Consider the following 24,003-nt stretch of genomic DNA (forward strand, 5'->3'; position numbering starts at 1 on the left):
GGTATGTGTTTGTAAAAGTGTGTTTGTCGTGCTGTGGAGGTATTACATAAACCTCACCATGTACTTGGACAAACTGAGTAAGTGTGCTACGGAATGTCCGGGATAAAGCACTGTATTGTTCATTAAAAAAATGTAATTTGTTTTAATAATTTATAATGCTTAATATGACACTAGGAAATCTTCTGTAATAGATTGTGTAAGCATAATAAAGTATTAGGAAAATTAGATTTCACTACAGATTGGCTATTAAATATTTTCTGTGAAGTAAAGTGAAGCAGCTTAAGGCTGCAAAAAATGATCCAACTGACAGATCAGTAAACTGAGAATTTGCACTGTTAACATGTAAGTATAAATAGTGAAGTTCAGAAGAGAAATCATTAATAGAGTTCATCTGTCAATGAACTTTCCTGACATTAATTTTTAATACTATAAAAGCAGCTGTCTTTGAAACAAAATTCTTCCTAGAAGAGGTCAACACTAGAACATTTTTACTGTTATTCCAAATATTTTATGTTGGGAAAAAAAAGCTTTTAGCAGTGGTTAGTTATCAAACTGATTCACCTAACAGTTACGGAAAATTTTGCTTACTCCAAAACATGGCTTACCCCAAAACTTTTACGGCAAGTAGTCTGAAATCAAAGCACAAAATTGTGGTTGCACCTTGAATACAGTTGATTAAGGTCAATCTTGAAATATTGTATATTTTATTTTATTTTATTTTATTTTATTTTATTTTATTTTATTTTATTTTATTTTATTTTATTTTATTTTTAGTGGATCTGATTTTTTGTATTCAAACAAACTTTGTTAGGGGCTCACCAGTCTCCTGAGTGCCATGAATTCTTTATTTTTCTTCTTCCCTCACTTACCGCCTGTGGAGACTAAGGTGCTGCCTCCTATAGCAAAATTTATGATGTAACCCAGCTTTCATGAGCTGGAGATTGGGGAAAAATACCAATAAACTGCATCCTCTTAATTGCTCTGCACAGAAATTACAATCTGAGGAAACTCTCTGGAGAAAAATATCAATTCTCTCCTGTTTATGTGCATTACCGAGCACACTGGGGTCCTGCAACTGAGACACTATGATTACGCAGCATAATAATGCAGTCCTGTTGAATTAAATGATGAAGATCATTTGATTTCAATTAGGACAGCACCTCCTGGCCCTTCACTTGGACCAGGCTCTCATTGTGTGAGATGCTCTAGTTAGTGAAATAACTGTGTTCTCTCTGTCTTTACAAACAGGGCATCAGGCCCACTGATTTATAGGTACTAGATATTTTTAAGTTGCTATGAAAAACAAGATGAGGGCTTGTTTTCTCAGTGAGAACTTCAGAATGTGTCAAAATTTCAGCATATTCCATTCCAGAAGAAAAAAATTGGAAATAAAGAGACACACATCCCAAGATAAAAAATATGTAATTTTAAAGAAACAAACTTAACCAAGAGAAGGACAGTTTCTTCACCCCTTTCTTTCCTTGGAAGGCAGTTATCCAAGTGAGACATCCCACTGAAGTCACTGGAACTGCTTGTGTAAGTAAATGCTTACACAAGTATGGGTTAGACTGTGCAACCCTAAGTGTCTTTTTATTACTTCAATGTTGTATTTACTTTAATTGATGCACTTTGGTATCCGTCTTCCTTTCTACTATTTATGAAGGTTTCTTTGCAATTTTACATTTATCTCACTTTTGACAGTACAAGTATGAATATCACTTATACTTTTGTTTGGAATTGCTTTGAGTTTAAACAAATTTCAGTTGTTTCATTTGAACAAATTTAATAAGGAGTTTTTCATTTAAAAGCAGAAAGAAAACCCACAGCCATTTTGACTGAATGTGAAAGAAACCTGTACAGAGAAAGAAGAATTCTTTTGGCACTAACAGCACAATTTTCTTTATTTAACCTTGTGCAAACAAGAATAGAGTCAACAAAATATACACCCGCTCATTACAAGAAATAAAAATAAATCAATAAGTTTATAATAGAATGAATATAGGATGAATTAATTACCTGTAGAATAGAATGAATTAATTACAGATAAGGTTTTTGTAGGGCTTCTCTGACATACGGAGAAATGTCTGGGAAGGGATATATGCAAAGCCACTTGGGTAGAGTTATGCAAATGACCTTATCAGGGCAAGCAAAATGCTTCTCCATTGTGCCTGCCAGTTAGGAAATAGCAGCTACGGACATACTCAACTCCCTCTTCCTGAGGAGATGTAGCTTTAGCCTGTAATGTTGGCAACCACACCATGAAAAGAGATTAAAAATTGTCTCCTCCTTTATGTGTTTTAAGAGGCTGGGCAGAGATCCTGAATGAATCTCAATGGGGCGAGCACCCTTGTGGTATCCCAGTGCCATTTTTTCCTATTTCATAAGAGTTCTAGTAAGAATCTAAGAGAGCGAAGAAACCATTAGGCTTTGACGGGGTACAGAAATAGACCCAGATTTCTTTGAAGACACTGGTGTCCCTCCATCCTGACTCCTATTCTGAAGAGAGAAGGAAAGAAACACTTTCTGTTGTCAGCCCAACTCAGCTTGCCTGGTCCAGGTGTGCTGCTCTCTCTTTTTCTTAAATTTATTATTAAATCCACTCTCACAGTTGGTCAAGCTGAATGGAAATGCAGGAAAGCAGTATCTAATCTTATATAGTGTATTCCAAAGACCAGTCTACCAAGATTTATGAAGTGTTTTGAAAAAACAAAAGGAAGAATTTATGTTCAAAATGAGTAATATGAACCTTCTGATACTCTGGGAAACCTCTCTCTTTTGGTGCCTTACATACTACTCTTAGCAGTGTGGCTAAATTGTCGAGATTACCACTGATTCCACAGGAGATGCAGACATGCTTTTCAGGATTGAAAGTCAGTGTTTTATAAACCTTGAGCAGGCATTAACTGGTCACTCGTTTAACATTCTTCTGGGTGAAGTCAGTTTATGGTCACTATGGCGTGTTCATGAGGATTTTTCATAGCTACAGTTTGACTGTGCCCGAATTATCTGGAGGCAGCCAGAGGGTACAGTCAGGTGAATGGGTCGGCTGAAGTGTTAAGCTCTGGATTAGGTGCACACCCTGAGGGTGCATCAAGTGTGTTCATGCTGCTTTAGTCAAATCATTGTATCCCAGGCTTAAAAGATAACCATGTGAGTAGCATTACTTGAGCAAGATGGCAAAGACTTGAACCATTGTGATCTTTCTGCATGTTAAAGCAGAGCAGCATGCAAAAACAAGAACCTAAACATTTTGTCTTTCTTTCCTTATCCTCATAGTGAGAGAGAGAACATAATGGGTGGAAGAATAGGATTTGGTGGAGCCTAGTAGAATCAGAAATAGAATCAGAATAGAAGCAGAAAATTTGGTGCATTACAGCTGCCTGAGTGCAGGGCTGTGGGACCAGCCAACCTGGGAAAGCCGCAGAGAGAGGCATTCATCTGTACCCAACAAAAGCTTCGAGCTTTGAAGGTCTTTCTTGTTGCATGGAGATGCACATGGTGCAAAAAAAAAAAAAAAAAAAAGAACTTGAGCCTTTAAAACAATCAGTGAACTGAACTAGAGAGAAAACTAGAAAGTTTGATGCAGAGGAGCTGTGCTTGCTCTGTCCCAGTCAGGGTCAACACTGCAATCACCTCTGTGAACAGTACAGTCTGGGGGCTCTGTACATGTATGTATCTTTGGCAAAACCAAAAACAACAGAAAAGGAGCCTATGTCTCAAGAAATGCTGGTACTTTGTGTACAGCTTTGGGCTAAGTTCTCTGCTGATTTGCCCTCTGCTGTGAAAATCCCTTCTCTGTACACAAAACCGAGAGAGCAATAGCAATATGCCTGGCTACACAGAAAAATCTTGGTGTGCACTGTCTTGGAAGCTTTGACCGTACTACTGCATGTCTCAAACCATTCTTCTCAATCTGTTCTTTGTTGTTAGGTTTTAAAAATCTTTTTTTCTTCAAAGCTAGTTCCTATATTGAAATTTAACACCCCTTACTAAGAACAACCTGTTTCCCGGTATCATTTCTCGAAGTTAGCCATTGTTATAATTGTTGCAAGGATGCCATTTAGTGACCAAGGGCAGTGAAATGACACTTGTTCTGCATGCCAGCCATTTTCTTACACACAGAGACTGGCTTATAATTGTGGGAGACAAGGGGGAAAAACAGAATAATAATGATGTGATTCTTTTTGTTCAACACATGCCGCTCGCTCCTTATTTTCTTTCTGATAATACCAAGGTATTTACGTGCAAACAAAAGACTCCTCTTGCTGAATCAGCCTCCTCCTCCTACCCGATTCCGTCAGCAGAGTTGCAAAAGCATGACTGTGATAGCACTAAATTAATAAGGGTGAGGTTGGACTGACAAAAGAAATCTCCTCTCTACGCAGTGTGCACGCCTCAGGCAGGGGTACTGGTGAGGGAAGAGGAAATATAGAAAAAAGTTCAAAATGAACAGCAACAAAATATCATGTTAAAAGTTAATCATGGTGTTTTCTTTTGAGAATTAATCTTCAAGTGAAGTAGTTTTTCAGGACCTAGATTAACAAATTTGGCCAGAGCAGGGAAGAGACAATATTGAAAAGGACCAGCCTAACAGTTGCCCATTCCTGCTACTCCAGAAGGTGGTGTAAGAAAGAAATGCTGTAATCTGTTAAGGAATAAACCAACCCACAAAGGAATTTTTTTCTGAATTTCTGTTGTTTGGCTCTCCAAACACCTGAATAACCAGGGCATAAATCTTTTTTGAAATTGCATTCATGTTCTCCTAAACTCTGCATGGTGTCAAACACGGAGGACTCTATTTTCATGAACATACAGTATTTGAGTCCATATGCTCTATGTTTATTATTTGCCACAGTGGTGTGAGACATCTAGAGTCTGCAGACTTTTTCAGGGCTTCATGGGAAAATTTTTGGCACTTTGCATTCCCTAATGTCATTTTGTGTGAAATTGCTGAAGAAGACTTCTCCGCCTCCCTCAGACTGACAGTGTACCCATGTCTGCGTTTCTGTACCATGCTGTCAGTGCTAAGCCAGTTGACCCCAGTCATGTGAAAAAGTCAAAATCATGTTAATAAGCAAAGCATTTCAGAAAAGTAGATTTCGACTTGTACCTTGTTAAGAAGAAAGGAAAGACTTGGAATGTCCTCTTGTTTTTGCACTGACAATGTGTATCTATTAGATTAGTAATTTTTGTGATGTAGGAATTAAAAGAACAGTCATGAGGAGAAAAGTCAGGACAACGAGACAAGTTAGGTCAGAAAGTATGCTTTCTTAAAATAGTTCACTCTCCTTCTCTAATGCACATGTTCACTTCCTATCTTCTTTCTTCTCAAGTCTGTCTTTCTCCTTGTCCTGTTTCCTGCCATTTCTCTTTCATACATATGCACAATTTGATCCACAGACTGAGAGGCTTAGAAGCTATGCTGTCCTGTTGCAATCTGGAATTGACTCTCGTACTCCTGTTACAAAACTTCCCTTCTTCTGATCTAATACTGAGCAGCATTTCTAAAAATTGCTGTTGCTGGTAGGGTTGGTGAAACTAGCTTTCATGGGTACTTAATTTGTGACACAGTCAGCTAAACTTCAGAGAGGTTCTCCAGGCAAGTGTTTCTTAGTAGGACAGCAGAGACTGCATCAGGGATGGCGAAGTTAAGTCAAGTCCAGGCACATGACCAGTGGGTTCAGACGGTGGGGTTTTTAAAAGAGGTTCTGTCTTGTGCGAGTTGGTTGTGAATCAATCGTCCCAGGAGAGCAGAAACTTGAGATGATTTGGAAGTTATAATACGGAAGAATGAAGCTAAACTGGTTTGAGCTTTGTAAATGAAGAAAGGCTTGAAGCACTGGAAGAACAGAAGAGAAATTACTATTTTATATACACCTCTGTTGCTTTCCTGACTTCAACATCATTGTGATTGTCTTGAGATTTTGTGAATAGAAGTGGTGTGTGAATAGATACACCTGTAAATCTGGATGTCTGCAGCAGATAAGCTACATAATTTGACAATTGTCCTTCACAGAGCTGGCTGAAACGTGCCAAAATATGTGGGAGCACTACTATGAAATGTTATTTAGACAAGTTGATGAAAAAGTATTTCAACAACATTTGCACAATATCCACTTAATAAAGAGTGTGTGGGGATTCCAGTATTTTCAGTGAGTTCCCAGGGAGACCAGCATTGTATGCACACCATCATGCTGTTTGCTTTGCTTGTATATTCAATCCCTTTCCTCTCCTGTGTATTTATATTGTAATGTCCTCAAGGCAGGGACTCATCGTTATTCAGTGTTTCGTCCTACCTGGCACAACTGTCAGCCATGTAAAGAAGCCATTAGATGTTACTAAATATTTCTGATGGGTGATATCGTTTTATTCTCCTTCACAATACTTAAAGAAAAATAAGGTTGCTACACCTCACCTCTTCAAAAGAAGGGGCACTATTAGTGGGACTGAGAAGGGTAACTTACTCAGCCCTCCCACTGTCACAGCTCCACAGCCAATCCCACCTATGCTCTTGGATTCCCAGCTGCAGTGTGTGATGCCCCTCTCAAAAGGCAGAAGGCCTCTTTCCCCTGGCACTTCTGTATCAGTTTGTTGGTGATAGCAAGCACAAGGATGGCCACCCTTCCTGTGGGAAAGGAAGGCTGGAAAGAAGGACAGCACAGGACAGCTTCATCGATGTCGAGGTCACTTGGTGTCTATAGTAGCACAATAGTCTTACAGAGTATTAAGAATTGTTAAGAATCTGTGATGGTATCAGTTACCCATCCTCACTGGGTGTGCAGTCTCTCTCACAGCACCTTTACTTTTGCAAGAAACCCAAAAAGCAGGATGAGACAGAATCTCCTTGTGAATTATCTCATCCATTTGTTTTCCTTTTCATTCAAAACCTGATCCTCTACTGGAAATGCGTAGGTAAATTATTTGCCTCTCATTGCAATGATTTTTCCAGCCCTGGAAGCAATCCTTTCTCAGTGACATCATCAAGATTAACCTCAAATAATAGAGCAAGCCCATGGATTTTTGAGTGACATGGCATGTTCTATAACAATACTAGCTGAAGCATTTCCTCCTTTCTCTGTCACCACATCCAGATGTTATTCTTTTTTGCAACTTGTCACCTCCCTGCCAGTTGTGTTGACCTTACTGTTAGTGCAGTTGTGCTCTTAATCAGCTCAGGAAGCTGATCTGTCAGAAACTAATGTACATATATACTTAAAAAAGATTAACTTGCTCATCGAGATCACAGCATAGCTTCTCCACCCATTGCACTGGCACATTGAAAGGATGGCCAGGAGACAATACTAAATCAGTACTGCCACTAGGTATTGTCTGAGCTGTGGCCTGAACGGAGCTTGTTTGGAGGACAGTGTAGTGATCGCAGGCACCCCAGTACTGAGATAGAAATTATCATCTCTGTTCTGACTCCTTCATACCAGATCGAATAACAGAAAGGGATTCCAATATACCCAGTTCAGGGGGGGGGATATTTTCCTCAAGTACAGGACTCCAGCAGGATACCTGTAAAGCTGGAGGGGAGAAAAATAGTGTATTTCTGAGACCAGATGCTGTCACAGAAAGATAGTCAGAGCTGACACAAGTGTGTATCTGCGCTGCAGTCAGAGTGAGTCAGTGTCACAGCTGCCCAAGAATTTGCCAAAGCCACAATATCTCCAGACCTCAGCATGAACTAGCTACCCTGGTGTCAGGCAGGCTGTGCTGAACATGCAGCATATGCTCAAGCCCTTGTTGTCACTGGCGTCTCAGGGAGCTAGTTCAGAGGGCACCCCAGGGATGACTGCAAGGGCTGCAGCCATGCCTCTGACTCCAGCATGCACGTGTCTCTGAGACACAGCACAGTATCCTAGCTCCAGTCTGACAAGCTCCCAAACAGGATTTTGCCTTCTGTCGCGGTTAATAAAGTTGATTTTCTGTATTTTCAAGTGATTCCAAATGTTAATAATGCCTTAACTTCTTGAGACTTCCACAAAAATAATAAGTGGAACCCAGTTTTTGGGGGAGCCTAATATGAGAAGTTAGTGGGTATGCTGACGAGCTTCAGAGCAAGCAGGAGTTAAACCCTGGAGAGGAAGTAATTCTCAAGCTGCAGCAAAGATAATCATGATAATTTATCATCTGATAATCAAAGAGCACACACTTAATTTGTTCTCATTATCAATGTATTTCAAGCACAAGTACCTTCATACAAGAAGCCTTTCTGTGCACAAGTTGCACTGGAAAGGTAGAGGTAAAGGGCCCCATGCAAATGCAATACAGTTACTTCTGTATGAGTGATGTGTTGTAGTGCAGTTTGGAGTCCATCTCAGTGACCTCCTTGTACCCTTGAATTTGGAAAAGGACCCCTGGCATCTAGAGCTTTTGTTTTAAGCACTTAACCTTTCTCTAGGACGGCAGTGTCTTCTTGGAGAAATGATTGACAGTTTGTAAGAGCTGCAGGCATTTGGTTCATTAAGGAACCATCAAGAAATGAAGTTAAACCTGAAGTTTTTAACCGTGTCAGAACTCTGGTTTGCAGCATCTTGGGAGCAGGGAATGTCTGCAGCATGCTAAGAGTGGGTTTTTACCTCTAAAACCTAAGATGGGGTTCAGAACTGAGTGCAGCGTGCAATCTCCAAAGCTGTAATTTGCACGATTTCCCCCCAGTTACTTAATATTTAATGTCACCTGAAGGCAGGTCTTCACATAAAGCACAGAAGAACTTGTATACTGGTGGACTGAAGCAGGCTTTTGTAGCACTCCTGGATTAGGGGTCTGAAGGAGAATATCTGCATAAAGCAAGAGACAGAGGTCCAAAACCGAAATCAGTTAAGAGTAGAGACATGACAGGCTTTTACCACATGCTGGTGATAGGTTTTTTTTCTGCACTGATCTGCTTAATGGTATAGGCAGAGTAAGCTATGGTTCTGGCTCCACTGCCAAAATCTGCTTTAACAGTAGCAGCACAAGTGCTGCTCACAAGGCTTGGAGCCCTGGCATGAAGGAAGCCAACAGATGACATCTTGCTGTCACAGCATACACTGTTCTATAGTGGAACTGGCCTCGCATTCCCTGAAAACAGCCTGGAAAACATGCTCTTTGTGTACACACTCCCCCCCCTCCGCAGCTCTCACAATCACAGTTGAGTTAGGAAACAAAGTCCCAGCCAAAATTCCTCAAGGGAAAGGGACCCAACTTCTTCAGGATGTTAGCGTCTGAGAACAAAATCGCCTTGTGAGAAGAAAGCAGCTTCTTAATACCGGAGAATTACAACGTCCAGTTCTGTTGGTAGTGGTGTTTTGTTGGCATGTGAAACTGAAATTTCAAAACTTTCCACTTGATTCAACTGTACAAAAAGTACTTCCTGGCCTGTCTCTTCTGAAATGGTAGAATCACCCCTAAGTTTGCAGCCACTGGAAGACCGAGGTGACTTAGCTCATGATAGGTGAAAGTGATGAACTACCGAAAGAACTATCTTAATTTTAGCAGCTGTGTTCATTGGAGCTAGCAACTACTTCTTCAATTTTCCGTGTCTTTCTGGAGTGGTGATCAGGCACCTGATCCATCGCCAGCATTACTGCCACATACTCGTAAGTATGGTAGTAATCTCAGCAACTCTCTCCACTGTACAGCAGTTAGGCAGGAGGCAAAAGACATAAGTAAAACCATATGTAGGTCAAGACTACCAAGATCAAATTATTTCCAATTGCTAGGAAGTCTTTAACACCCCAACCAGGAATCACGGCTATATTGTGTTAAAAGAAAAAAACCAGCATGTATGACAGTTCATTCTAATACATTTTTGTATTTTTACCTTAAAATTACTGTTACCAGGATGCACCAAGTAAATGACACAAGGAATAGGAAGGAAAAGTAAGTGTTAAGGACATAAAGATGCTCAGCACTTGTCTAGTCCTAAAGAGGAGCAGAATGTAGTTCCTGGATTTGATCCCTCCTGTAAGAGATTCAGTCTGTGGGCAGGTGTCCAGTGACTTTCTGCCTCACATCTATAAAACAGATGTAACAATCTAATCTGTCTGCGGTTGAAAGGCACTAGGTAGTCTAGCTGTGTATGCATTACTGTTAGTAGTATCAGCAGTGGCCGTATCCAATACAGGAAAACTGTAAAGAGTGTTTGTTAGACCCACATTTTGGCCTGGATTAAGATGATTTGGTTTGAAACAGTAAAGAGTTGCTGGGAAGAAATGTACAGATTTTGTAATCTTCTTGCCTTGACTTCTACTTGCAAAAGTACTTGCTTCTGGCAGTGTGGTCTTTTGAGCTAGCTAACACGTGCTATTGCCATGGCTCAGCTAGTTTTGTTTAGGATGTAGCTTTTGCACATACAAGGAAAAAAGCAACAGAAGACATTTCTTTCAGCTCCTTTTGGAAGGGAACAGTAGGAAAGCAATGTCTGCTCCATGGAAAACAGCCAAAAATTGGTTGAGAAGGAGTCAGGAGTGGATTAAAACTATAACTGGGAGCAGATCCAAACCAACATTTCCCCATTCCCCATCCCCCTCGCAGCTGCTTGTGCTACACGGGCCACTCTGGTCGGAATCCCATGGTCACCTGCCCTCTTTGCCTATGGGCATAAGAGCAAAGAGAGGAGTCGTCTTGAACCCAAGCAAGTTCTTTCCTGAGTGCAACAGCTGTGGTAGTGGCTGCAGGCAGCCAAACAACTTTGTGCTGTCTATGGCTCACTGACTCTTTCTTATGCTCTGACCTTTTCTGAATGTGGTGCCCAGATGCAAAAAGCCAGCCTTCACCCTGCTCTGGAAGGAGAGCTCATGTCGGGCTTCCAGGAAGGTTTCACAAACAACATGAAAGAAAGTTGGAGCTGTTCTGCACAGTTCTTGAAAGCTTTTGGACATGGCTTATGGAACGAGTGCTTTAGAAAATAGGCTGATCTTTTCATCACCTCTGTGGTTGCTTGCTTCTTTGCCTGGTAGCTTTTCCCTTACAGAATTTCAAACCCTGGCCGCTGTATCGTACATACCAGCACCATTTGTCTAAACTGGTTTGCCCTGTCCTGGGTGAATTCAATTTTCAGACTGCTCCAGCATTATAACTTTTTCTGTGACTGATCCCAAGATGGGGCAGCTCGCAGAGGAAAGAGGGCTACATCCTGAAGTCCACTTTTTCTGCAAGCTAACTTCACGTGATGCAGGTGGAAACAGAAAGGAGAGAGGCAGCTGCTATGGGTCAAATATTGATTTTAGTTACAAGAAGTGCCATACAACTGGCCACCTTAAATGACTGGGGTTGCAGTTGAGGCTTTATTCTGACAACTCTAAGGACTACAGGAATTGGTCTGCAGTGTTAAGGAACTTTCTGACTGTTGCAGGGACAGGGGGTCTTAGACGTAGCTGAGTAATTTTGTGTAAGAGAGTTACTTCATTTACTGACCTTTATCTATCTTTATCTGCAAAGAAAAAAGTTCAGCTATAAAGTGAGAAAGAATATGTTCTATAGGTTGAATTCTGTAGAATGTGGCCTTTCCTCCCTCCTTTCCTGCTTACACAGCCTTCGGATTTTGTGGGGGTTCTGTACTGGTGACTTCATCTGCAATCATTAATCAGCAAGCTGTCTGAGCCCAGAAAGCTCATTTAGAGTCCTGCTTGTACATTTGATCAGCAAATGCGAACCATGTGTAATGTCAGCAGGTCAGGGGAGGTGATGGAACATGGGATTTTCACCTCAGTTCCAGAAAGGGCCATAGTTGCTTCCAGGAAGCTGAGCTTGGCACCGAGTGTGGGGAATTGAAAAGATTTATTTCCCTGTATAAGAGCTCAGAGCTTGATCATTCTAATCAAGCATTTTCCAATCAATAAGTTTCTTACAGGCTTTCCAAAGGCTGCATTAAAAAAAGCAATTTTATTTATTTTATGACTTTGAAGCCCTAAGGGATTTGGGTGTGTCAGCTTTCCAGGGTGTCTGCACAGACAGGGAGAAGAGAAGGGCTGGGTCACAGGGCACCATGGTAGCAAAGTCAGCATGGCAGAATCCCAGCCCAGTGCTTCCCTAAGTTTGTTTTTGTAGATATTTGCATACACGGAGGGCCCAGAGCAGACATGATGCACAGAGCATTACCTGCACTTGTGCTCTACCTCTGATACACTGTTCAACAGGACAACAGGAGACATGAACCTGTGCCTTTTATTTCAAATTACCGCTGAAAAAGCTGGTTTGCACTCTGTTCCCAGCAGCATAGGAAGCTTCCCAAAGCCTCATCATTCTGAGTGCAGGCAGTTTAGACCTTTTTAAAAGACACACAAGCCTCACTGGGGTCTCTTTTCCTGCCCATCACACAACTTGTCTGTTCCCTATCCAATAATTTTTTCCTTAACAAGACGAGTGAAGTCTCATTTTCATCTGCTGCTGTCCATTAGCCTTGTACCAGTTCGTATTCACCTCCTAAATAATTCTTTCTGAGGATTAGCCAGGATTAACCTTTTCTTCCTTTTCTGCCTTTGCTTATCCCTGGATCTCAAAACTGCAGAGCCAGCTCTCTACTGCAGGATGAGGCAATCCCTGTGACCCAGCAGCAATGAATGGCTACTGCTTCTCCACCACCTGTGTCAAGTGGCACCTGCTGGAAAGAGCAAGTAATTGGGCACATCACCACATATCAGACCTTTGTGTCCTACTTAACAACAAATGCCTGAACAACCAGCAATACAGGGTTTATCCTGTGGTAGGGCTGCATCTTCCACAGGTATGCCAACCCAAGAGCAGTCCCAGAAGGCACTTATTTAGGATGTCCATCTGCATGGGGATAGCTAAGCATGCCACAGCTCTCTGTCACCCATTCTGGCCCTCTGGAGAATTAGAAAGGCTTCCCTAGAGAAGTCCTTTAACTTCCTGCCTTACCTTCCTTAGCAGAGGTAGTCCTGAAGAGCTGCTGAGTGCCCTGTGGGTGGGAGCCTGCCAGCACCGGTCGCTGTGGAAAGGCACTTGTGGTAGGAGATGAGTGCAGCAGTGACAGCAGAGAGAGCATAAAATTCCAGCCTCAGGAGGACCTCAGCACCCAGCTTGGCCTTTAATTTGAAACCCCCCACAGTATGATTGGCACAGTGCTGTTGAACTCAGTGCTGCAGCCCTTCTCAGGGAGCGACACGTTTTGGTTTGTGCTGTCAGGTTCAAGCATGATACCAGGGCAGGGTCCCTGGTCTGCAGCAGCAATCAGTACTTCCGAACAGGGAACCAGAAAGCAGCAGACAGCACCACCAGAGCAGTGAACCATAGACATTTGAAGCAGCTGTGCAACGTTCTGGACTTTTGAAGCATTTCAGGTAGTAACTAGCCAAATCCCCTTGACATCTTTTGCATTTTGTTGGTCTAGCTTTCCAAACAAAGAAGCAAGACAGAAGGAGGAGACTTCTAAAAAGTTGCTCTGGCAGAGCCTGGGAGAAGGATTTGAATCTAATCCTGTGGTTTTCCTCCAGACTGTGTTGTCTTTACATAGAAATGAAGAGAAAACCACAACCTCATGCCCCTCTCCTGCTTGACATACACCGTCATAGGCAGAACTTGATGTTATGCTTAACGGGTAGCATGGAAGAATTTTATTAATTAATAACAACAGAAAAAGAGAGCTTCCTGAAGAGCTAGTCTTCTGAAGTCTTCTGAACTTCCCCAGTGTTGTGTTCCCACTAAAGGCTCAAGTACTATCCTATAGTCAGAGCTAGCCTGCCTGATGCTGCCAGTGATGATGCATCTGTCCCTGGGTGTTTGGAAACCAGCTGCTAATTTGCATGCACTGGCCCCTTTGCTGTTTGCCCAACTGCACTAAGTAGTTTTCAGTGTGGGAGTGAGAACAATTCTGTCTGCCTGGCAGAAGGCAGGGATAAATGAGAGGTCTGTCTTTACCCCCTTCTCGCCTCATCATCCTGCCTGCCAGGCAGCCGAGCGTAAAGGATGGAGTGCCCGGCCGAAGCGGAACAAAAAGTTAGATGAAACTTACCGTGAATGCTTCCACCATGCATGCTTTTGAGTGGTTGCATCCTCATATTGAAACTAAAATGGAACAGCAGCTTTCAGTGGTACTGCATTTTGCATTGGATTTGTGTCTTCAGGTTGTTCCAAAATGAGTCGAAGTGAAAACAGCCTACAGTACCTTATTAGATGTATCTGTTACATACGCTGTACATAGCAACTCATACTGTAAAATGCGTAACCTGTCTTACAAAGCAAAGAAGGAGATGCTGAACATGAGTACTTGGCGAGATTCAAGGTTGCTGCGTCTCTTCAAATAAAAAAAGTTGTACCCCCACCAGAAGTTTCTGGTGAGACTCAAGTATTTCTGGCTGTGTAGTTTTTTCAGTCTCAAAGCCTGACTGACCACGCTTAAATTTCCTGAGGGGTTTAGAAACCATCAGCTTCAACTTCTCTTCAACAGACTAATACATTCTGCTGCGTGCGTGCATGTGTCTTCGTGTTTAAGTGCTTGAACGCACCTAAACAATTTTGTGTCTACTTCAAAGTGTAAATTACCCCATGGGCCCCTCTTCATCACCCTTGTTTATGCTTTGCAGGGAGAGAAAGGAACAGAGAGTGGATTTCTTCTGCAGTCCAGATGGTTATCAGCTTGTGCCCTCGAGCGCAAGAATTGATCACTTGCATTTATAAGGTAGCTAGCATAACAGGTGTTATGAACAGGACTTCAGGTGAGGAACAAGCAACAGAAGTAGATAATCTATTAAGAAACCAGTGTGCCAGCCTGTGGCATTAGGATGATGACCATGAATTTTGCTCCCTGTTTAATGCATATGAAGCTGTCAGCTTATAAACGTGTCTGTAAATTATTGTATTTACACCACTTTGTAGCAAATAAAACATAGAGTCATCTCAAGAGGGGGAAAAGGAAAGAAATTGCTGGAGAGGTACTTGGAAGCTGACAGAAGACAGACTAGAGAATATGCTGGGATCTTGCAGAGCTGGATTCTGACAGTTTACATGGTTTTGTCTAATCAGCTTTCAGCTATTGAGTTCAAGAACGTTTTGTTGTTATTTGGTTTTACACTACACAGATAGGGAGACCAAGATTGGGAATGCTTGCAAGATTTCAGCCAGTAGAGTGGTGGCACAGATGGGAGCAGAGCCAGGTCCAACTCCCAGGTCAAAACTTACCTTCTGAAGTACATGGAGATATTGGCCACTGAGAGGGCAGACCAGGAGAAAGGCAGCATCCTCTGCATCTGTTCCACACCTACTGAAAGCAGCAAAGCCTTCCTACTGATTTCAACAGTTGGTTCAGCAGGCAAAATTCTATCCTCATGTTGTAATACAGAACTCATTTTCCTCACTTTATTTTACTTGGTAAATATCTTTGTTAGTTGAAGACAATGTTCTTAGCTTTCACAGAGCATAAAACTGGAGAGATAAAAAAAGCCCAATTTCTTCCACTGTGAGCATACAATAAAAGAGAAGATGGAGAGGGAAAAATAAAAAGCAGCATCCCAAAGAGAAAAATTGTATAAGCAGGATTAGTTTTTCTTTCATAGAGAGTTTGGGAAAGCATTTTCAGAACCTACTGATAGCTGTGTGTGCTGTGCTGTAGAATCCCTTCAACTCCAAAGGCAACCCTCTCATGCCCTTGTTTTCACAAAAGCAACTCCTTCATGTTAAGAAAGGCCAAGGAAAATGGGATACAAGTTGAGTAAATGCTGTATTGCACATGAAAGTATTATCTTTTGAATGCCAGTTTCTGAAGCACTTTCAGCTGCACTGGTCTGTGCTGCTGAAAGCACCCCCAGAAAAGCCTCTTGCGACTGAGCTGGTTCAGTTTCACAAAGCATATGGGCATGCAGTGGGGGCAGGCAACTAAAGGGGGGATTTTGGTGAAACTAACTTCCCGGGAAGGCAGCAGGGCAGAGAGGGAGGGAGGGAGGGAAATGAGAGAAGAAGCAATCCATCTAGGGAAAAGCAGTTAACTTATTTTATGGCATTTTTTTATCTTCCAAACACAATGTAAGTATTTAATGATGGTATCACCTCATAGGTGGAGAGATGTGGTGCGTCCACCCACTCATTTCAGCAACAGCCAAACTGAATTAGGAAAGCTGCTTGCTGATTCCCAGTAACTGAAAGACAAGTGGTCCTAGGTTGTACTATTTTGGGGCTTTTCTCACAAGCTTCAGAGATGCTGCTGAAACCCAGCAGTGATCTGACTTGCAGTGTGAAGTGTTGGGTCTGGTTCAGAGTTGCCAGCACACCACACGTGGCTTTTCCCAGTCTGTGTAGCTTATTTGGCTGTTCTGGGTCTAGGGCTGATCAATCTAAACCTCTCTGTAGATGTGGTACTTTTGTATTCGTTGAACAAAAGGCAAAAATACACTGTCACCAGCACATGGGAAATGTTGATCTGTGTTTGTACAGGGTGTGGTTTATTTATTATATTATCTGTATGTGAACATCATGTGAAGTTATCGTAAAGCTCTGTTCTCGTCAGTGTGATTTTCGCAGTGATGTTTTGTTTTGTGCCTCTTCTTGTGAAGTACACTTCAGCTGTCCAGTTAAATTTCCACTTTGGCAAGTCTTTAGGCGATTTATTGCATGGCAAAGGGAGAAGCGAAAACACACGTGAGCATCAAGCACTCCTCCAGTGGTCTTTTAAGCCCTTCCATAAGTTGTGGCCTGACTGCATCAAGTCTGACTTCTTTCTCTCTTAGCTGCAGCCAATGTGTGTGCTGCCCAGCAGCAGCCCAGGGTCTAGAGAATGTTTTCTGCAGGAATAACCCCATATTCAGTAAAAGATGGGGATTTAGGTGACAGTTTCTCGATTCGGAATTTAGATGACATTTGCCTGCCTCTGAGCAGATCTACGCTTCACCCCAGTCTATTAAAAAAGAAAGATCCTACAAAAAATTCTGACCCTTGTAATCAGACCTTAATTCAATAGAGGGAAGAGAATTTAAGTCCTTCATAAATAAATAAATGCTACTTCTTGTTTCTGCGTGGCACATAATGCAGTGTTATGGGGGGCAGTTGAAAGACGATGGAAATTTTTGCTGCTGCCATGCAGACGTCCTTCCCTAGGTCAGCTCTGACACTTTTCTCAGGCTTGATCTCAATTCCTTTTCTGACTGAGATTCAGTTCTTTATGCAGCTGCGGCTCTGGGACTTTCCAAAGCCACTGTCTGGGAATCTGGCATAGGAGCAGAACGCAATTCACTGCATGTGACCTCTTGCTAAAATAGTAAAAAAGATTGCCTGTCTGTTAAAGGAGGAAAATCCAAACTAAAACAGAATGATACAACTCTCCCAGGTTTCTTGAAGTGCTTGGTAGGAGGATGGCTATCAGATCTCAGACCTCAGAGTATGGTGTGCCAGGAAGGAAATTTCTTCTCATGCGCAGCATACAATCAAGCCAGGTGCAATATGAGGAAGGGAGGTTCGTCTTCCTCTGAAGCATAAGTTATTAGCTCCTGCCAGAGTCTATGTACCGGAGATCTGATCAGATACAGCAAATTTTATGTTCCATATGTTCCACAGTGTGACGTTTTCATTTCTACGCACCACTTTGTAGCAAATAAAACATAGAGTCATCTCAAGAGGGGGAAAAGGAAAGAAAACTTTTCTCTCGCTGTGGATTGGAGATAATCTCTCTACCTGGGTATAAACAGCTCTCCACCTTGCTGCATTCTCTCCAGGGGAAGGAGGCTATTTTAAATTTGTCAGTTAAACAGGTATTGAATTGTCACACCTCCCAAGACTTTCTGCCTGGGCCAAATAAAGGTAGAAGACAAAAGGTCTTTGACTTTCATGGTATCTTGGTTGGGCCCCTCCGAGTAAACACAGCAGTCCAGGCTGTATATGGTGTATGAGCTGGCTGGGAGAAAGGGAGTGCCAGATTCTCCTTGGAGCCCTGGAAAATCTGTGCCCAAGCCTGTTATTTTGCTGTAAAATGGCATAACACTCTTAATATGGACAGAGTTACATTGCTAGTGTTTTATCACTGTACAGGAAACAAGCTAAAGCCGTGGTAGAAGTGCCACAGCCTCAGTGCTCATTTTCCTCTCTGGGGTGGGAATAGCATCTGCAGGAGAGGCCAGCCTGAATACACCTTCCTCAAGCATACCCACACTGATAACCACTTAACAGACACGCTGTTACAGAGGCTGTGTGAAGCAGCCCTTCTTACAGACCACAGCCACCTCAAGGGAAGTATGGCCTTGGCTCCCTCGCATCTGAGTACTTCTCGTTATTCTTAATCAATGACTTTTCAAGAGGCATAAAGAGAGACCACGCTTGTCTTCTGTGAAAGTGTACACACTGAGTATGGAGGGGGCCTCCTGTTGCTCTGCACCTCAGAACCAGCAGCTGAAGCAAGATCCCATTTCACAGTGGAAACCTAGAATGAGATAGTGTCCTAGAAGCTTTTTTTAGGATGCTGAGGCAGTTCTTGTTTCTCAGCACGTCACAGATAAACCAAGTTTCCTAACTAATGAAGTTTTTCACAGTTCAGTGCTTAGGGTAATTCTGTGTCATTGCCCTCCTACACCTTCCCCTGAGACTTTGTACATTATAGTGTGGGCAGAATGGGGGAGTTCACTGATGTTTGCCTGTATTTCCATGCCTTATCTCAATTTGGTGACACAGTCGTGGTCTCTTCCTGCCACAGGTTTGCAGCCCGTTTACTGGAGCAGAGATGATGTGGCACAATGGCTCAGGTGGGCGGAGAAGGAGTTTTCCTTGAGGCCGATTGAGAGCAACACTTTTGAGATGAACGGCAAGGCTCTGCTGCTTCTGACCAAAGAGGACTTTCGATACAGGTCTCCTCATTCAGGTGAGGATTACTTACAGAACCTGTTACTGAAAAGAGAGAGAACACCACAATGAAATCTTAGAGAGGGTCAGAGGAGGAAATAGTCACAATTCTTGGGATGGACTGGACAAGGGGAAGAAAGGAAGGAAAGAGATACTTTGTATGATGCAAGGACAAAAAGGACAATGAATGAATGAAATTCTGATACACCTGAGTTGTAGGCAAATTCGAAGGTAATTCCAAACCCAAATCCAAACATCCAACCTCTTTCTAGGTAAAACTCCCTGCAGAACTCCCAGAAGGCAAGCTTCTCTGGCAGCTCTTTGTGACTTTCCAGCTCTTACCCATAAAGGCTTACCGTTTCCTAGACCCAACTACAGCAGCAAGTTAATCGAGTGCTCCAGCTGCTTAAGAAGCCCGTATTAACATTCTGCCTCACTGTTGGCTTGGCTGACATGCTGCTACAAGTGACTGTAAAACTCCTCCCTCGGGGATCTTTCCTCTATTTTACAGCACCTGTGGGCTTTGCTTTACTTTACCATATTCTCTCACGTGCTGGGGTCCATCCCAAGGCACAACACAGACAGGTGTATGAATCACTCCCTATTGCTCAAATTATGTCTTCATTTATTCACAAAGATTTAGAAATCTGTATGTTGCCTGCCTGCATTTATATCCCCTGTGGTCTGCCTGCTCCAGTTTTAGACAGAGTAAGCCTCTGCCCTCCTTTGTCAGGGATGTTTAACTAAATAGAGTGACTGGTTTTAAATAAGAGTTGTGAGCTCTGTTTTTGTTACCATACAAGGTACTTCTGTTAAATATAAAGGATCATAATTCTATCACCATAGGTGATCAAAGAGTTTGGACCAAGCAGTGACAGAACTGCTGCTTGGAGGCTTACAGTGCAAGGCTCACTAGGTGCAGAAGTACAGCTGGTGCTGCTTGGATCCAGCTGATAAACAAGCCGTGGCAGTAATTCTGCTTCAAGTGGCTTGGCAACTCCCTTGAATGCACTCCCGCAATGCACTCTCCTTCAGAATCTGTCTTGCAAACTGTGACTTTTGTTTACCGTATACAGAGTTTCTTAAGCATGTGCTTCACATCCAGGAGTAACTTTGTGTGAGGGAGATGCCAGACTTTGATGTCTGTTGCCAGTGTGGTACAGCAGTGAAAACCAATGCCTAGAAGTGTCTTTTATTTTTAAAGTTCTGGTACGTCACTTTGAATCATTTCACTAAAAAAAGTATTGCTGCTTAGGCCAAAAGGAGTATTGAAAATGAGAATGTGGGCAAGGACTGTAAGGGACACATTTGTATACCTTCTCTGCTACTCCTTGTCTCATCCCAGTGCCTCGCTGCCTACAAGTTATGCCGCTGCTCATCCCCTTGTGTCCTGTGAGAGCGCTTGAAATGAGTAGGATTTAAATGTTTGTAGGCTGGAGATAGAGCCTTCCCAGAGAAGAGCCCCTGGCTTGCAAATGCTCTCTTTATGCAGAAGGTTAAGCTGTTATTTACCTGAATTTGGAATGAAATAACCAACTAAAGGCCTCCCTCTTGGCTTTTTCTCTCCTCCTTCTCTCCAGGTATTCCCCACTGATAATAAACCTTTTAGAGGATATCTCAGTCAGTTCCTAAAGTTTAGATGACTGTAGGTAAAGGCACACTGCCTCAGCCTTTCCCCGAAATTAACTGTACCTGAATTTTAAGAACTGTGAAGCAGCATTTGCCATAGAGGCATTAAGTTTTCAAGAGTGTAGCTACATAAAAGCTGTATCCTTTCCCCTCGTGGTTAAGCCAGGAGAACTGCATCCACACAATAAAGTGGTCTCACAGCCCCACAGTTGTTCTTCTGTTGAGGGCCAGCCAGGGAAAGGAGGCAGCAAAGGAGGGAAAGAGGGAAAAACGCTTTTCACCTTTTTAACTAGCATTACTGCATATGAGTAGTGCTGAATCATAACTGTTCTGTTAGGTAAAAAAAAAAGACAGCCAGCTTTATGGATGTTTTCCCCAGTCTGTCAGGCCAAATCTAAAGATGTACAAATTTGCTACATTATTGCTTAGAGTATTACAGCACTAGTTATGGTTATGCCACTATTGCATTCAAAGATGTAAATTATGTGGTAAAATCGCTTTTTAGCCTTTCATGTACTAAACATGGAAAAGATAGCTGGGTTCTCGAGGCTTTGTTTTTAATTAGGTTTTCAGGTATTGCAATCACCTTTTAAAAATGCCCTAAAGTCACTGCTGAGACAATAAAAGCAGCCAAGATGCTAAAAATAAAGGAAGCTGAACTATGGAGAGCAGGATGGCTTTAACTGTTTCACACTAAGACACTAGACTTGCCCATAAATAGAGCATTGGCTGTTTCTAGAGACAAGGGACAAATGGCACACAGCTTACTATCTCATACAAAAAACTACTTAAAAAAACCCCACGGACTTGAGCAAACTCTTCTGGAAAATCCAGGGTTTCCTAAGTGAAGCTTCACTAAGCTCCTTTTCAGATAGCAGGTTATTACTGCAGCCTTTTCCTCTGTAATATAAGCAGTGATAAACAGGAGAGAGCAAGCAGCATTAGAAGTTGAGAGACTTCTACCATAGGCTGTACATTTTCACCTTGAAATGTGCAACCAGTTACATCAGACAAAATGTATAAGTACCTAGGTGTTTCATGTAGGTGGTGTTGGAGGAAGAGCATCATTACAAGATGTAATACATAAAAAGACACAAAATAAGCAGTTAGTCCATTGATCTACTAGATAGCACAGTGATCTGTTCCACTGAGGACAGATATAACAATTCTGGTGCCAGGGAATAGCGGCAGAAGTGAGGAATAGCCTGCCTGCACCCCAGAAAGAAACTAGTATCTGGATCAGTTCATGCAGGAACATGTCAGCTTGGCACAGTGCAATTTGCTGTGCACTTTTCTGTGGAAGAGTGATACAATAGCAGCTAACAGACTGTATATGCCCATACTGAGCACCAAGTCTGCTGCGTTTTGTTCCTTAGTCTGCATCATCTCTGTGGCCTAATATTGCCTGTTCCAGTGTGCTCCATACAGATTCTGATAGCTAGAAATAACTAGCTTTGGAATCCCATTCGGATCCCATTTGGGATCCATATAGCACCAAGAGTGACAATCAGAAGTTCCTAAGGCTAGCACTCAAGTGTCTCCAGTTGTCACCACAGCAAGGGTGTTCAGGATAGTTAAATCTCTCAATTCTTTTCATCTTTTAGTCCATCCCAAAGTAAATTTTCAAAGTAAGAGTTCTCCCTCTGTGAAGCTCCAAGGATGAAGTATCTTAGTAGCACACTGCCTCTGGCCTTGAGACACCAATGTTGCATGGAGAGGCTTTACAGCATTTTCTGTCTCCTCCCCCTTAAAGCCTAAATTACTGGGAGCACCATCTTTGCTCCCAGCAACTGACTGCATAAATCATGGGCTCTACATTTGAGAATTCTGTGTCCAATTATTTAAAAAACTAAGGCTGTAATGAGAACTTAGGACACTGAACTAACTACTGCTTGTAAAGGTTCGGAGCTCTTCGATGGGCAGTCATGTAGCCTGAAAAAACCTCTTCATTGGGATACTAAAAGCCATGTCTTGTCATCCTCCCATTTTTCCAGTCACATATAGATGTGTAATGTGCAGCTTTTATTTTTTTCGTTTCAGGGAAGAACCTTGCAGAACAGTGGAATGTAGGATTTTACTGCAAGCACTTTTGGGTCTGAAAAAAACACCCAGGAGCCATGAATTGATGCATCTGATGGCTAAATGAGTCTTCTCAGCAGTATGTAGGTTTTCATTTCCTTTTTCCTGCTGTTTGTCTTTCAGGTGATGTTTTGTACGAACTCCTTCAGCATATCCTGAAGCAACGGAAAACTCGTATGCTCTTCACACCTTTCTTCCACCCTGGGAACTCTATCCATGCTCAGCCAGAGGTCATATTACACCATAATAATGATGAAGGTAACTCTGTCTTATTCTTAAGGGAGCTGCCATTATAGAGGCGAGTAGGGTAAGGCTGTGAGGAATTCTGTCATTTTCTTGCTCCAAAGTTACTTAAAAAAAGCTACTCTCCTCCATTTGTCTCCATAGCTTAAGGACAATCAGCTGGTCTAGGGAATCAACTGTCCATTCTCCATTTATCTTCTATTATTTTGTCCTGCTTACAAAGCCTGCTTAAAAGCTACACCAGGTGCAGGTTAAAAAAATACCAGAAAGTTTTATTGACCCCATTGATTCATTTTTTCTCACTCACAGTTAGGTAGATGAAGACTTTTCATGGACTTTTAGTACCTTGGAGTTACAATTAGGCGCCGCTGGTTGCAGAGCAAGGGAGAAGGCAGCCTCAGGAAGGAACATCTAACTCAAAATTACTTCAAGTGACAGTCCGTCTTTGTATCGTGCCAGAGGGCCTAGGACTGACCCCATGTTGTTGCTCAGCTTTTGAGCAGTTCATATTGAGAGAAGGCTTTTTCTGCAGGTTTCCTCTCATTTTTACTATCAGAATTACTTTACTGAGTTATTAGTTAGCCTTCTAGTAGTGCCCACACATCCCATGCCTGTCAGGGTGGTGAAGAAATAGTAGATATGTTTGTGGAATTGCAGATTTGGGCCTCTTCTACTCATTATTAGTACAGATCAAAAGGTAACTGTGCTTTTTTCAGTGGAAAATAGAGAGTTCATTTTCTTTAAAAATATACATACTGAAGTACTTTTTAGTTTTGTCTGATAACAGAAAAATATAAAGCCTAAGCCTTTTAAAAGCTCCTTTCTGTGAAAGCATCAGGCAGAATTCACTTCCTCAATTTAAAAAAAAACTCTAGAGAAAAGTAGTGTTATTCCTTCCTAAAGTAAACAGGAGAAGAGAACAGAAGTGAGTTAAAACATCACCGTAGTCTCTGCTTGCTGGAGAAGAGATGCACAAATTATTTCAAGATTCAATGTAGGATCACAAGAATAGGTTTAGAGTTACTGTCAGACCTGTGCAAGTTGCCCAGCCACAGCAAGACAGAATCAAATGGCACCAGCAAAACTGTGAGACTAAGCCAAGAGCAGGACCACAGCAGGTGGGATAAGGACACTCCAAAGTGTTTCCACACAGCTGTGTAAATATTTCAGATTAGAAGAGAGTGCTGCAGGTCAGGATGAGGTTGAAATGGCAGAGTTGTGTGAAGGACAGTCACCTAGTAAATCAAGACAGGCACTTTCCAGAGACCATTATAAAAATCTCCATTT

General features: G+C 42.2%; 1 protein-coding gene across 3 annotated transcripts in view; it reads left to right on the top strand.

The window, feature by feature from the left end:
* ETV6 (ETS variant transcription factor 6) overlaps positions 1-24,003 on the top strand; it is a 137,427-nt gene that overhangs the window by 86,116 nt on the left and 27,308 nt on the right. For all 3 annotated transcript variants that reach the window (XM_054074129.1, XM_054074140.1, XM_054074120.1), the window contains exons 3-4: positions 18,620-18,784; positions 22,597-22,731. In XM_054074129.1, coding sequence (XP_053930104.1) covers positions 18,620-18,784; positions 22,597-22,731 — 300 coding nt within the window. The remainder of the gene's footprint in view (positions 1-18,619; positions 18,785-22,596; positions 22,732-24,003) is intronic.

Source organism: Cuculus canorus, chromosome 1 (genome assembly GCF_017976375.1).
Source record: "Cuculus canorus isolate bCucCan1 chromosome 1, bCucCan1.pri, whole genome shotgun sequence".
Lineage (NCBI taxonomy): Eukaryota > Metazoa > Chordata > Aves > Cuculiformes > Cuculidae > Cuculus > Cuculus canorus.